The 16,044-nt window shown below is 45.1% G+C and overlaps 2 protein-coding genes across 2 annotated transcripts; one reads left to right on the forward strand and one right to left on the reverse strand.

The window, feature by feature from the left end:
* Positions 1 to 367: 367 nt before the first annotated feature.
* LOC120357236 lies at positions 368 to 1,238 on the reverse strand. The gene is made up of 2 exons (XM_039447268.1): positions 1,027 to 1,238; positions 368 to 769 (listed from the first exon to the last, which is right to left on the reverse strand). The coding sequence occupies exons 1-2, from the start codon at positions 1,217 to 1,219 to the stop codon at positions 399 to 401; spliced, it is 564 nt and encodes a 187-aa protein (XP_039303202.1). The 5' UTR covers positions 1,220 to 1,238; the 3' UTR covers positions 368 to 398.
* Positions 1,239 to 9,462: 8,224 nt separating this feature from the next.
* On the forward strand, positions 9,463 to 10,122 carry LOC120357322. The gene has a single exon (XM_039447486.1). It carries the CDS (start codon positions 9,595 to 9,597, stop codon positions 10,120 to 10,122), a length of 528 nt encoding a protein of 175 aa, XP_039303420.1. The 5' UTR covers positions 9,463 to 9,594.
* Positions 10,123 to 16,044: the final 5,922 nt, after the last annotated feature.

Here is a 16,044-nt window from a genome sequence, read left to right on the forward strand (position 1 = left end):
TCCAACAAGTGATGTAAAAAGCAAGATTATTCATGTAAATGTAGGATATTTTAAATATTTATGCAAACCTCCGAATGTATATGAGATTCAATAATAATAACATGGTAATAAACAAATTTCATATATATATATTTATCTATATAAAATATATGTAAAATTAAAATATTATAAAATAAACAAAACTTCTGTTTTTCACTTTTTAATTTTATAAATGAAACTTATGTTTTTCACCAAATAATAAATGATATTTTGGTTTTTCACTTGAAATGGTTTAATTTTCTAAATAAAATTTTTGTTTTTAACCAAATAAAAAATGAAACTTCGGTTTTTCATTTGAAATGTTTTCATTTTATAAAAAAAACTTCTGTTTTTCACCCGAAATGTTTTAATTGTGAAAATTAAAACATTTGAGGTGAATAATTATAAAAACGAACATCTTCGTCAACAATATTTGCATTTTTTTCGCTTTGTTCGTTAGTCTCTTGAGTGATTTTACTGTTTCTTGTTTTTCTGTTTGTATACTTCTTTTTCTTGTCACTATTTTTTAGCCTCGCATTTTCATCATTCATCTGTGAATCATCAACAACGTCCTCGCTTCCTTCATCAATCGATTGATCTTCATCGGTATCTTCACATATTTTCTTTAAATCAGCAAGTTTTTTTCCCACATAATAATAAAATTTCGACATTTCTCTCATAGAATTATCTTTATCAGGAGTATCGGCAAATTTGGTTTTGTACACGTTGTTTATCCAATGCTTGTATGCATCTGAACAAAAAATATAAATGACAATACATATTTTTAACTCAGTAGTATGGTCTTAAAAACAAAACATAAAAAAAATAATATATATTATATATTCATACAATAAACTAAAATAATATTCTCAAATAATTACACTTACGAATTTATATTCATTATTATAATATTCCATAGATTTTGTTCAAAAATTATTAGTAACAAACTTTATATATTTATATATTTATATTAATATTATATGTTGCACAAAGAAACATATGTTATACCTTCATTAGCCCCCAATTTCTTTTCATCCAGTTTATTGCATTTCTTTTTTTTACCGCGTCGTGCAATAGTGTATCCTGTAACGGTGCTAGTCATGAGCAATTCATCGTTGAAATTAGCAAGAATAATATTACTTGCAAATTGGCGAGGAGTTTTCGACGAGTTCAACACTCTGTTACAGTGGATTTCACTCATCCACTCGTTTCGCCCAATGTGAATCTGTAATGTGTGCATGAATGTTTATTATCATAACGAATAATTTTTAAAAATAATACATAGGAAAGGCAGTACTCATTACCACTAGTAGACTGTCTTGTCCCAATTGGTGGAAAATTATTTTTGTACTGCATGTTGATATTGGAAGTCAATACAGTTTTCAATGTTGCTGTAAAAATTAAAATGTTAATTTTTATCTAGATAACATTTTTAAAAATTACGACTATCCAGATAACATATAACATATCTAAACAAGATGATTAAAAATTACTTAAAGATTCCTTATTGTCTTTTATATATTTTTAAGAAATTTTCTTTTCTATGCTGTCTGAATAGCTATGTAATTCACTTATTAGTGTATTTATTGTACTTCAAGTATTTAGGATTTTTTTATAAACTGACGGAAAAAAGCGTAATGTATACACAATTTCTTACTTTCGCATTCGTTAGTTTTATCGATTAACGCTGTTTGCAATCGTTCGTTTAACTTTCTTACATTTGTCAACTCAGACGTTACTTTCTCCAGCTTTTTTTTCATTTCTTTGCGTTCACCCTCTAAATTGTTGTTATATTCGTGTAATTCCTTAATCCGTGATTGTAATTTCGACTTTTGTTCACGAAGTAACGATACTTTTTCTTTTAACTGCAAAAAACGGGTATAGTTTTAAGTGTATATTATACTACTACTATAGTAGTATAATGTATGCAGAGAAAAATGTATCCAATTTACAGACGAGAATTAAAATATCTACTGGTTATTCTTATATTGTTATGTTATATAATTATTTTTTATCATAATTCTTTTTATGGAGTTGTATGTTTGCCATAAAATAATGAATTGTTTTGCAAATTGCCACTTTCATACCGATTACTCTTTGATTTTTTATTTAAATACTCTGTTATAAGCTGCCAGACATGTATTTGAATGTGATACATTTTTCTCTCTGTGTAAGCAAATATTTTTTTTCTAACAAATATTTTACACAGTACCTTTAACTCATTACACATTTTCTTAGTTGCAGTGATTTTCATAAAATGATGGAAAGATTTCGGACGCAAAGATTTCGCAAAGAGTTCAGGTTTATGTGGACTCATCTAAATAAAAATTGTCATATTAGGTTAAGTTTTCAAAAACTAAATATACAGAACAATTATACAAATTATAAATTTCTAACTGTTCGATTCGAGAATGGCTCTCAAAATCTGGGGCTTGTGCCCTGTCCGCGCGTTTCGCACCAAGTAACTCACAAGGAAACGTACGGTCGAGAATTGCTGGCTAATTCTCTAATTTCTTTAATAACTTTATTTAAAAAACTTTGAACACACTACAGCTTTTACGAAAACGAGGTACAAGAATATCGACACGCTTGAAAAACTTAAATGAAAAAATGTACAGATACGTCCGCACGCATCGGTGACTGAATTATGAATAATTGTGATCGCGGAGCGCGGGAACAGCGCAGAAATCGGGATCAAAAAAGACAATCGGAAACGCGAATATTCACCTGTCTAAGACGCACGACGCTTTATGGGAATATGCGCAAACGGAGGTTTGTTGCCAAGGGAAAACTCGCGAGAAAAACGGAGTAAGCGATGAAAATAGGGCAATCGCAAAAATGCGATGAAAACGAATCAAACTCAAAGACGCGCAATGGAAACCGAGCGACAACGATGACGCGCGTACCGAACAATGCCGCCCCCCTTGAAAGGACCAACTTTCAAAAAAAAAAAAAAGGTGTGACAAGTACGCGCTTAACACTCTAGCTCTCGCGCGGGAATATACTATTTGACAAATATGAATGAATTGTGATCAAATTTAGAACAAAAGTTTAAAAATACATTGATATTGCCGTAATTCAATTGTCTATTGGCAATATCGCAAGCCGCGATAGCGGACGCACGAAAACACCTTTGGCAGTTTTAATAGTGGCTGTTCTCGCCACCCCGTCCGACTCTGGATGAGTTTCCTGGCCGCGACCCAGAACCCACTGCATTGGTGCTAAATTTTGTTGTCTTACTAGCACCATTTGATTTGGTGATAATTGCGCTCCCTTGCTACTCCTCCACTTAGTGCGTTCCTGTAAGGAGTGGAGGTACTCTGTACTCCACCGCTGCCAAAAGTGCTATCGAAGCTGCTCTACCCTTTGCCAGCGCACGAGGCGGTTCTCAGGAACGTTGCTTAGGTCGCTGTAAGAAAAACTGTTTAGAGCCGTGCCGACCAGAAAATGACCAGGTGTGATAAATTTTAAGTCGTTTGGATCCGAACTCAAAGGCGTGATAGGGCGTGAATTTAAAATCGCCTCGATTTCGCAGAGTGAAGTCTGCATCTTTTCGAATGTTAAGTGAGCATTGCCTATGATTCGGGCCATGTGAAACTTCGCAGACTTAACTGCTGCCTCCCAAAACCCGCCGAAATGAGGGGTGTTAGAAGGTATAAAACTCCAAGAAATTTCCTGATCATAGAGGAATTGCTTAATATCTGATTTGTTGCTCGTTATAAATTTTGTAGAATTCACTAAGTCGGTTTTGTGCGCCCACGAAGGTGGTTCCATTATCGGAAAACATATGAGCCGGCCTCCCCCTTCGCGAGATAAATCGCCTGAATGCTCCAAGGAAAGCTTCGGTCGTGAGATCACTTACGAGCTCAACATGAACCGCCTTCGTAGTAAAGCACACAAATATCGCTATATAGGCTTTGTGATTTCGCGAGTTTCTTCTCTTTCCCTCTTGCAAGATCACCGGCCTTGCGTAGTCGATTCCGCAGCGAGAGAACGGCCGGGATATCGTAACTCGACTCGCCGGGAGTGAGCCCATGACGGCTTCCGACTGACGTGGTATGGCTTTAAAGCACGTAATACAGTTTTGAACAATTTTTCAGGTTGTTGATCGTATTGCCAACGGCCAATATCGCTGTCTGACGGCCGCCATGGTGGCCTGCGTCCCTGCGTGCAAGTTGCGAACATGCTCATGCTCTATGATAAGTCTAGTTAAATTGTCGCTGCGCGGCAGTAATATCGGATGACACGAGTCGAAAGATATGTTAGCATTTTTTAATCTGTCACCGACCCGCATTAAACCTGCCTCGTCCATGAATGGAGACAACGATAGTAAATTACTTGAGATACTAATATTGCTCCCATCGCTCAAAGCTTTATATTCATCGACGAATGTCCGTTTCTGTTACGGCTCGACACCTCATAGAGAGTGCGAGTGACTTCTCGTCTGGGGATACCAAGCGAATAGGCTCGTCCGGACGCCGATTTTTCCGAAATTGCAAACAATATGCCACAATACGGCTTATCTTATTGAGATTAGAGAACTTGCTTGTTAATTTGCTAACGATACACTCACCAATGACGGATGCGACCGCAACGGTCTTCCTTCTTTCCGGCATATCCTCGCCCATGTGAACGAAACTGCTACTCGGCCAGAGATTATCATCGAGCTGGAGGAAATCGGGGCCGTGCCACCATTTAGACTCGGCGATTAATTCCATAGGGCTTACGCCGCGGGAGAGAATGTCAGCGGGATTATTTGACGAAGAAATGTGACGCCAGCTTCCAGGATCGGTCAATCGCTGTATCTCACCCACTCGATTGGCAACGAAAACAGCCCACTTCCTAGAGGAAGACGTTATCCAGTTTAATGTGATCGTGGAATCCGACCAGAGAAATGTTTGAATGCGTGCGAAACTTAACGACTCTTCCACCTTGGCTATCAGTCTTGCCAACAGAACGGCAGCGCATAATTCCAGCTTGGGCAAAGACACGGCCTTGAGGGGAGCAACGCGAGATCTCGAACATAACAGTTCAGATTGATATTTGCCTAGTCCAAGCTCAACGCGAATGTATACGCAAGCTCCGTAAGCTCGTTGACTAGCGTCGCAGAAACTATGTACTTGAATGACGGTGGAGTTTGAGTTTGGCTTGACACAGCGTGGAATTTGCAACTGATTGATGTCGAACAACTGTGATCTAAGTTTTGACCAACGAGAATGAATATCTTGAGGTACTGATTCATCCCAATGGACCCCGGACTGCCACAGCTCTTGTAAAATGAGTTTTGCCGTAACAATAACTGGGCCGAGGAGGCCGAGAGGATCAAACAACCTTGAAACTTCTGATAAAATGACGCGCTTGGATACAACGCCAGGAGTAGTATTAAGCTTGCATGAAAAATGAAAGGTGTCGCTGATTTGATTCCATTGAATTCCTAGAATAGAGAAATTACTTCGATCATCTATGTTGACTACTTCGCCATTTCTGTTGTCGACTGCTTCGAGCAATTCGCGACAATTAGAAGCCCACTTGCTCAGCTCGAAAGAGCCTCGACGCAACAATTGAATTGTTTCATCCCGAATACGACTGACTTCCTCAATCGTATCCGCCCCTGATAGCATGTCGTCAACGTAAAAATCACGCTGGACACAAGTGGAGCCAATAGGATAAATGGAAGCATGTTGTTCGGCCAAATGCTTGAGGCATCTGGTTGCCAGGAATGACGTCGATGATGTACCGTATGTCAAGGTCGATAATTCGTATGTCTGGACATCCGAATTAGGATCGCTGCACCAAAGAATTCTCTGCAGGCTTGTTTGTGAAGGATCTACCAAAATTTGCCGGTACATTTTGATAATATCGGCAGAAATTACGTATTGAAGAATACGAAAACGCGTCAGGATGGATGCCAAATCCTGCTGAATGACTGGGCCCACCATCAAAGCATCATTTAGAGAGATACCGCTGATCGTTTTGCAAGAAGCATCAAATACAACGCGCAACTTTGAAGACTGATCGGTTACCTTGTATACGCAATGATGAGGCAAATAAAAATTTACTGATCTTTCTTCGGGCAGTGCATTTATCAATTGCATGTGACCCAGCGAAAAATATTCGTCAATGAATTGTGAGTATTGAAGTTTTAATTGAGGATCGCGACGAAAACGTGTTTCTAGAGAGAATAATCGTTTGAGGGCAGCGGCTCGAGAATGTCCAAGCTTACTGATGAGATGCTCCTCGACGGGGAGTTTGACAATGTACCGACTTTGCGAGGTCTGTGTGACATTGCTGATGAAATGCTGTTCGCAAAAATTTCCTTCTGATGTACGAGTATCTGAAGTAATAATACTGTCGTTCAATTGCCAAAAACGATTCAACTGCTCATGTAATTGAGATCTGTTGCTGAAGTGTGAAGAGAATGCACCCTTGAAGGCAATGCGAGGCCTCCCAATCGCCCTGCTAAAATCCAGCTCAGCCGCATCTTTTGTAATATGAGATGATCTCGTGTGGCCCTGATCTGTCCAATACACAATAGCTCCCAGAATAAGTCATTTCCTATTAGAACGTCAATTTCAGATGACACGTCAAAGTGAGGATCGGCTAGCTTTAAATTCTGGGGAATGAGGAATTTATTGCGCTTCAATGAGAGTGCCGGCATTCTGTCTGTCACTTTGTCCGCGACGATGCACTCTAGCTGTGTATGAGTTTATGCGCGATTGAAATTTCAAATTGACCTTTTGATTGGCTGTAGAAATCGTTCTGTTTACCCCTGAAATGGTTATGTTAGACGGACGCGAAATAATCCCGAGAGTATCTAAAAAGCGTTTCGAAATAAGATTAATTTCTGATCCGCAGTCCAGAAGTACTCTGCATGAATGAGGTGGGCCATTTATGTCGAAGGCGTGAATGACGGCTGTTGATAGTATGCTAAAGCTATTGTTAATCGAGCCCGATGCATGCGCCGCTAGAACTGTGGCAGAACCGGACGGCTTGGTATCATCATGATTTGCGTTGTGCTCAGATGTTTTCGATGCGGAGCTGGATGAGTGTAGCAGAGTATTGTGTTTGGCTTGACAAACTCTGCAACTACCCGAAGCACATTTATTAGCTACGTGGATCGTAAGCAATTCGCGCAAATCTTACGGCTACGTATTTTCGTGATTCTACGCTGAACTGGAAGAGCTAGAAATTGTTTGCAGCGGTAAATTAAATGTTCGCCACTGCAATAATTGCACTTTGGACGTATAGTTGCTGTGCATGAGGAGTGGCGTTTGGAAACTGTCTGAGATGCCTTTGAAGTCGGTGCGCTAATTCCGTTAGTAGCTTCGAGCATCTGACATTGGTGAGTGGTAAAATCAAAAAATTGCTGGAGTGTTGGCAATTCAGCGCCGATCAATGCCGACCTCCATTCTCTGAGCGTAACCGCATCAAGTTTCGAGCTAAGTATGTGTACGAGTAGGTCGTCCCAATGAGAAGTTGGACGTCTTAGAGCGTGGAGAGCATGCAAATGTTTTGCGGCACCGTCCGCAATTTTTCTTAACTCCAAGTGGTTTTCCTTCGCCATAGATGGCAATTCCATTAATGCCTTTATATGATTTTGAACAATGATTCTCTTGTTATCGTATCGATGCTTGAGGAGGGTCCATGTGACCTCATAATTCGCATCCGAAATTTCCAAAGAATTAATTACGTTACTCGCGTCACCAGTAAGAGACGCCCTCAAATATTGAAACTTTTGAATGTTATTTAGAGTAACGTTGGAATGTATGACTGATACAAAAGTGTCATAGAAGGGAAACCACTCGTCGTATTTCCCGGAAAATGTAGGCAGATTTAATTTAGGAAAGTGGACGTGCGTGACCGATTCAGCTGTATCGCGAGAACTTATCGAGACCGGAGAGGATGGACCCGGCGTACGCGTCGCTGATATGGCCTTTACGACTATTTCGCGAGCCTTAGATGATAACGCATAAAATTGGACTTCGAATGTCACGCGATCGACAGTCTCCGATTCATCGGCGAGCTCTATTCGCGTTTGTTACCCTATCATACTCCATCCAATAATGATCTAGCTTTATTTTTCGTTCCTCGAGTTGAGCGATTATTGACGGAGAAATTGCAACTACTGAGTCTACATATGTCTTAATTCGTGTACACGAACCTTTAATGATGGAGCGTTGCTTCTTGAGCGCGGCGATATCTTCGTTCGGCATAGTGAAATGAAAGACGCGGGCGCACGCGATGCAAAAATAAAAGAGAAACGGCTCGGCAACAGCAATAACAACAGTTTCCCTTACCTTACTAAATTATCAATTAATAATTAACGTAAGGGCCGAAAGGTTCTCCCCGTGGATGACGTCGTCGTCTGAGACGGCCTCTTGGTGAATGCGCAGATTGTCGGGATGCCCGTTACTGGCTGCGTGCAACGCCGACCGCTGAATGTCCGTGCCTCTTTACTCGATCTGCGAAGTCGACCGCTGAGAGCCCGTGCTGCTGCGTGAAGATATACCGATCGCTAGACGCCGCTGAAGAATCGTCGTCAGCTTCTGGGAGGGCTCCCTGGAGAAACGTAGTCCGATCGCCCAGATGCCTGCTTCCCGATGCTCTGAATTGTAGCTGCGCTCAGGAAACGCCGACCGCCTCGAATGTGCGCCATATGATTGGGTTATTTAAATTGCATTCTACACTGTAGGCTTGTATGGGAGCTATTAAAAGTTATTCTATTGCTTTCAATTGAAAGCGGAAATCAGGAAACCACGATTAAGGATTAAAGATCGGTGTACTTGAAATATCGGGTTATTATCACACGAGCAATATTGTTTGTATACACCACTTTTATAAGATCAGGTAAGTGTCAAAAATAAGTTGTACGTTATATGTTATGCTAAAAAAGTTATACAGGCTGCATATACAATACTAAATTAAATCTTTTATAACCACAGACATTTTTTATTATCACAGACAATGGAAAGTACATCAAATACAAGTGACGACGATATCCAACAAACATGCCAGGAAAATCGTAAAAAGATAAAACGGTATAAAATAGGTTTATACAAAAACTATGAAAAATCATACAAGTATAATGTATCTTCACGCACATCAGCAATATGGGAAGCTCTTGGTATAGCTCGACATTGTACTGATGGTGAGTAAATGCCATATATATACTATATATATATATATATATATATATATAAAGTCTATACACAAGACATTATGCATTAATATGATTTTATTTGTTTTACGATTTTATTTGTTTTTTATTTTTTATGCTCAATAGATATAAAGATGTAAAATAAAAATCTATTTGTAACAATCGCTTTATTTTTAACAAGGTTTATTCTACATTATGGTTTTGAAAATTCTATAATTTTTATGATTTAGGTAATACTGGAGTCCATCAAATACATAATACTAAAGACGGTTGCAACAACACTGCCAAACAACTTGAGGATTGCAGTACATCTAATATTGCGAATAATAGTACCATGCGATATTCTCCATTGATGGCAACGGCAGCAAGAAATAAAGATAATGACGACATAGTTAACAACGACGATACATCTCAGTGACATGGATTGCATTGACAATGATAATGAAATAAATAATGATGAAGATGAAGAGGATAATTATACTATCAAAAACGATGACAACTATGAACATATCGAAGAGGAAACAAGTGAAGAAGACGAGGTCGCATTCAACGATATCGTGTTATTTTCAGAGTCTAAGTTGACTATACGAGACGTAATAACATTAGTAATTGCATTTTCACTTCGATTTAGGCTATCAGATGTTGGAAAATCTGCGCTTATAAACATGATAAAATTATTTGCCGGGCCAAAATTCGAAAAAATTAATATTTCCAAGTATACTTTAGGTAAAGCATTTGATCCACCAGACGACAAAATAATTTATCACTATTTCTGCGACAAGCGTCATATGAAAATTATGTATTCGACTTCAAGAAATAATTTTACAAGACAATCTGTAACGTGTTATTCTTGTCGAGAAAAACATGTAATTTCATTGACTTCCAATAATTATTTCATGTCATTTGATATAAGATATCAATTAGCTTTTTTCATATCAAGCAACTAAAACTGAGATATTCGATTTTATTTTATCAAAAAGTAATTGTCATGCCACCCGGGGGTTGAGCTACTTACCGGGCGCGTCTCCGGGTAGCGGATAGGAAAACGGCCGGAGGGGCCCGGGTTCCCCAGGGATGAAATCCTGCGTGGGTCTGGGGTACCCCCGGTTAGTGGCGGTTATAACTGGTCTCCAGGTGTAAAACCCTGCGTGGGGTCAGGAAGGCCATTACCGCGGACCAGCTCCCTAAGCCAAGCTGTAAGCTATCGTGGCGACGGCTGCGTGGCACTGAGGGAGCAGTGTCTTGAACGATGCCTCTGGGGCACCAGGCGACACCCCAGAGTAAGTAGCCTTACCCACGCATCCGGGGCTCTGTGTGGGCGGACCGTTATTTCCCTAGGTACTCGTGGGACCAAAATGGAAACTCTAAAGTACCTTAAAGACGTTGTAGAGGAGATGGAGGGCTCGCAGCGCGGGACCTCCAGTGCGGTGGCGGCGGAGGGGGCTGCGGACGGGGCTCACCTGGGCTCTGAAGGCGCCACCGCCGTCGGCTCCGGCTCTCAGGCGAGGGCGGTGGGTGCGGAGGGGGCTCGCCCGGGCTCCGGAGGCACCACTGCCATCGTCTCAGAGGAAAACTTCGCGCCAGCGGCGGGCCCTCTTGGCAAGAGGAACCGCTCTGGTGCGGAGAAAAGGAGGGCTAAACGGGAACGAGAAAGGTCTCAGTGTGGGACCTCCTCGGGCACCGTGACCCCCCCGGTAGCAACGCCGAGGGAGAGGGAGGGGCACGCCGGCGGCAAACGCCGGAAGGGCTCCACGGACACTCCCCTTTCGGCGGAAGGACCCGCTAAGAAGCATAGGGCTCAACGCAGTGGGACCTATGCCGAGGCGGTGGATCCTTTAACAAGGGTTATCATCCCCGAGGGTTATCCCGAGGAGGAAATCACCGCTGAGCGGCTGGCTCTCCTGAAGCTGGCCGTCAGCAGGGCAATCAGTGGGATCCGGGAAGGACCCATTCCATGCTTCCGTCGTACCTTCCTTAGGGAAGGGGCCGCGGTAGTTTTAGGCAGGGATGAGGCGTCCCTAATCTGGCTCGCTGAGCAGGGGGAGCATCTCTCCCTGGGAAAACGCCAAGCTCAAGGCGGTGGGCCCGGAGGTGCTTCAAAGGCAGCACAGGGCCGTGGTCTGGGTCCCGGGGGCTCCCGATGAACCGGCCGCGGTCCTGGAGCGGCTGGAGAGGCAGAATCCTGGGCTCAGCAGGGGAGGCCGGGAGCTGGACGATTATGGCTGAGAACGTAGGGGCTACCAGGGATGGTAGGAACCTGGTTCTCAGGATTCCAGAGTCCAGCGTCCTCAAGCTGAAGGCGCTGGAGTTCAAGCCCTACCTGGGGCTCGACCAAGTCACCTTCAAGGTGAGCGGGGCCCAAGGTGGGGATAGGGAGGGCGAGAAGGGGCCCCCCATGGACGAATCGTAAAGTTCGATCGTCCCGGGGTGACCTTTACTCAAATTAACTTGCACCACAGCAAAGGGGCCTCGGCGATTCTGTCGAGGAAACAAGCTGCGGTGCACACAGCCATTTCACTGATACAAGAGCCTTGGCTCGTCCGGGGCCGTATCAGTGGCGTGGCAGCATGCGGGAAGTTATATAAGCCTCCAACAGCCGAAAAGCCCAGAGCCTGCATAACGGTGAAGGGCGTTGACGCTCGACTAATCCCGCATTTATGTTCCAGAGATGTGGTAGCGGTCGAGCTCGATGTCGCCGACTCCTTGGGAAGCAGGAGGAGGGTGGTGGTGTGCTCCGCGTATTTTCCCCATGACGAGGGGGCCCCACCGCCGCCGGAACCGGTGACTAGACTGGTAGAGTACTGCCAGAGTGAGCGGCTTCCCCTGATAGTGGGTTGCGATGCTAACTCGCCCCACCGGTCTGGGGTAGCACGGATACCAACGATAGAGGTAGGAGGCTGTTAGAATTTCTAGCCTCGACGGACCTGGAGATTCTCAACAGAGGTAACGAGCCCACCTTTTGCACGGCGGTGAGGAGAGAGGTTCTCGATCTTAATGTCTGTTCTAGGTGTATATCGCGGGACGTGGTCGGATGGAGGGTCTCGCGCGAACCCTCACTGTCAGACCATAGGCAAATCAACTTCAAGCTGGCCTGGGCCAGAGGTGAAGTGACGACGTTCAGGGACCCCAGAAGGACTGATTGGGACTCCTATCGGGTGGACTTGAAATGCCATCTCGAGGGCTTCCCAAGGAGGCACGAGGAGGAACTGGAGCTCTGCGTGGATCATCTACAGAGGGCTCTGGTAGAGAGCTACGAAAGGAACTGCCCAGAAAGGGCGGTTAAGAACTCCAGGGGCAACTCCTGGTGGAGTCCCAAGCTGCAGGAGCTCAGAAGTGCGGCTCAGAGGGCCTGGAATAGGGCCAGGAACACGGGCCGCCAGTCGGACTGGGAACTTCACAGAAGGGCCCAGAAAGACTACAGAGACTCCGTGGTAAGGGCAAAGAAAAAGAGGTGGAGAGAGTTCTGCGAGTCGGTAGAGGGCGTGCCCGAGACCGCAAGACTATGCAGGATCCTAGCCAGGAACCCAGACGCCGTCCTGGACTCCATTAGTCTCCCTGATGGGACAATGGTGACCGGGGAGCGATGTCTGGAGCACCTGCTGGAGGCCAGCTTTCCGGGCTTTCGCAGAGAGCATGGTGAACTGTTCGCCCATGATGCGGCGGGCTCGCGCAGGGCTCGCAAGGCGGACTGGGGATTAGCGGCCAGCATTGTCAAGCCCGGAAAAGTGAGATGGGCGATAAACACCTTCAAACCCTTTAAGTCGACGGGACCAGTTCAAGTCTTTCCGGCTCTTCTACAGGAGGGGCTGGAGTTGGTCGTGGGACCTCTGACAAGGACTTTGAAGGCATGTTTGGCTCTGGGCCATACGCCTAGTGCATGGAAACTAGCGAGAGTGGTATTCATCTCAAAAGCGGGAAGAATGAGCTACTCCTCTGCTAAAGACATCAGACCGATAAGTCTGACTTCGTTTCTTCTGAAAACTCTGGAGAAACTGGTCGACGCGTATGTAAGGGACGTTGTTCTCCTGCGGCGTCCCTTGCACTGCGCGCAGCACGCGTACCGCATGGGCTACTCCACGGAGACGGCTCTTCATGCGACTGTGTCGTTTATTGAGGGGCAACTGGAGAGGGGCGGCTATGCGGTGGGCATCTTCCTAGACATAGAGGGTGCTTTTAACAACACCCCGCACAAGGTAGTGTGTGAAGAAGCGTTCCACAGGGGTGTGCCGGAGAAACTCGTAGAGTGGATCCGGGGCATGCTAGGGCGACGAGTTGTAGCCTCGTCGGGAACAACGAGGGTCAGTGGATGGGTGGAGAGCGGATGCCCCCAGGGCGGGGTACTCTCTCCACTGCTATGGTGCCTGGTGGTGGATGGGCTGCTTGAGGGACTGAGTGAGAGGGGCTTCTTCGTGCAGGGCTTCGCTGACGACGTGGCTCTGTTAGTGCGAGGACCCTTTCTCGGGCCTCTCTTGGAGTTCATGCAGAACGTACTGGGAATAGTAGAGCGGTGGTGCAGGGGGACCGGTTTGTCAGTGAATCCGCTGAAAACGGGGCTCGGTGTTTTCACTCGCAAATATAAAGTGGGCACTATAAAGGGGCCCATCTTTGAAGGTACAATGCTAGCCCCAGCTGGGTCAGTGAAATATCTGGGAGTGAACCTAGATAAGAAGCTGTCCTGGAGGGAGCACCTTGAAAGCCGCTGTAAGAGTCTGTGCTCCTACTTCTGGATGTGCAGGAGAATCGTGGGCCAGACGTGGGGGCTGAAGCTCAAGATGGTCTGTTGGACGTACACTGCTATACTTCGACCCAGGCTCACCTACGCAGCAGTTGTGTGGTGGCCTAGGGCGCGGAAGAAAGCGGCGGTGATGGCGCTCGAGCACATCAGGGCTCTGATTCTGAGAGGGGCCCTGGGTGCGATGCGAACCACGCCGGTGGCAGCCATGGGCATTTCGCTCGGGATCGAACCATTTCACCAGGTGGTGATGGAAGCGGCGGCGATCGCTGCACATCGACTAGCCTGCGAACTGAAGTGGAAGGAGGGGACTGCGCATACTGAGTTCCCCAGCGGCGTGCTGACCGACTCCATCTTCAGAATGAGGCAGGACAGGATGCCAGCAGTTCGGGCCCAGGACAGGCGCTTTAAAGTGCAGGTCACAGGGCCCGCGGACGAGATGGAACCCGGAGCACCGGTTCAGGCCTGGGACGGGGACGTCTGGTTCACAGATGGCTCCAAGACGGGTACGAGCTCCGGCGCGGGCATTGTTTGCCGACAGAGGAGGGTGGCGGAAAGCCTGCCCTTGGATGGGTACGCCACGGTTTTCCAGACGGAGATTGTGGCGATCCTGAGATGTGCCCAACTGGCCCTGGAAGTGAAGGAGACAGGTGGGCGCGTGAGAATATGTTCGGACAGTCAAGCTGCCATCAAGGCACTCGAAGCTCCGATCTACATCTCCCGGCTGGTCTGGGACTGCAGAAATGCACTGGAGAAGCTGACGAAGGACAAAGAAGTCATCGTGACTTGAGTCCCCGGTCACTCGGGGATTGAAGACAATGAAGAGGCCGATCGGTTCGCCAGGGCCGCATCAAGAATGGAGGTGTTCGGGCCGGGACCGGTGCTGGGGGTCCCTTTATGCCTTGGCAGGGAGAGGCTTCGGACCTGGCTGCGGAACGAGCACCTCGAGTTTTGGAAAAATGAGCTGAGGACCAAGTATCGACAGGCCGGGGCTCTACTGGGGGAAACACCCAGTGAGGGAGTAGTCCGGTACATAAGGTCCTTGAGCAGAAGGGTCGCCAGGCTAGTGGTGCAAATACTGACTGGCCATGGAGCCCTCAATTACCACATGCACAGGCTGGGCCGTTCCGATACGACCGAGTGTAGGGCTTGTGGGGAGGAAGAGGAGACAAGTCTCCACATTCTTTGCGACTGTCCGGTCTACGCGGGGTAAGACCAAAACTACTAGGCTCGGCATTTCCCGAACCAGGGCAGATTAGCAGGCTACCTATGAGGGATCTAAGTCTCTTCTGGAGGGAATCGGGGTTCCCATAGGCGGCTAACGACTGGAGGGTGACACAATGGACAACAGTCTGCGTGTCGTAGGCGGATCTTCGATCCGAGGACCGCCCCCTCAGTCTCCATTATTATTATTATTATTATTAATTGTCATGCCAATAATTCCAATGTTATAACAGACATTTATGACAGTAAAATTTATAAAAATATTCCGAAAGATGGAAATTTAATAGCTACATTCAATTATAGTACTGATGGCGCCCCTTTAACCAAAAGTGGGAAACGAAGTTTTTGGCCACTGCAAATAATTTTAAATTGTTTACCACCCAAGATTAGATTTAAATATGTTATTTTAGCCGGGCTACTAATGTGTACTCACGAACCGAACAGCAAATTATTAAACTTATATTTTTTAAAATTCAATGATCAAATTTCTCATCTTTATAACACCGGTATTAGTGTTCGTGGTCCTAATAATGAAAAGATTCGTGTGAAATTTTGTCCTTTAGTGTGTTCCGTTGATTCCGTTTGCCGTCCAATTATGCAAAATAGAGTGCAATTTAACGGAAGATATGGTTGCAGTTGGTGCTACCATCCCGGAGAATACATTTTAGAAATACACGGAATAAGATATCCCGTACGTGAAAATGATCCACCGTTACGGACTTCTGACAGTCACCAAAAGAATGTTCAAGTTGTGCGTGATTTAAATAAAAATAGTGAAATGGGCGTACGAGGTGATATCTCAGTATCTCAAATTCCACAAATTGACATGGTTTGGTCATTTGCTTACGAATACATGCATGGTATTCTCTGTGGTGTAAGCAAATATATTTGGAGTCAGTATACTTCAGAACCT

Source organism: Solenopsis invicta, chromosome 3 (genome assembly GCF_016802725.1).
Source record: "Solenopsis invicta isolate M01_SB chromosome 3, UNIL_Sinv_3.0, whole genome shotgun sequence".
Classification (NCBI taxonomy): Eukaryota; Metazoa; Arthropoda; class Insecta; order Hymenoptera; family Formicidae; genus Solenopsis; species Solenopsis invicta.

Excerpts from the sequence above, each read along its gene's own strand:
- LOC120357322 (XM_039447486.1), top strand. The coding sequence starts at position 9,595 with ATGGATTGCATTGACAATGATAATGAAATAAATAATGATGAAGATGAA.
- LOC120357236 (XM_039447268.1), bottom strand. The coding sequence starts at position 1,219 with ATGAGTGAAATCCACTGTAACAGAGTGTTGAACTCGTCGAAAACTCCT. Across the intron at positions 770-1,026 it reads GAAATTGGGGGCTAATGAAG|ATGCATACAAGCATTGGATA; the intron begins GTATAACATATG and ends TTTTTTGTTCAG.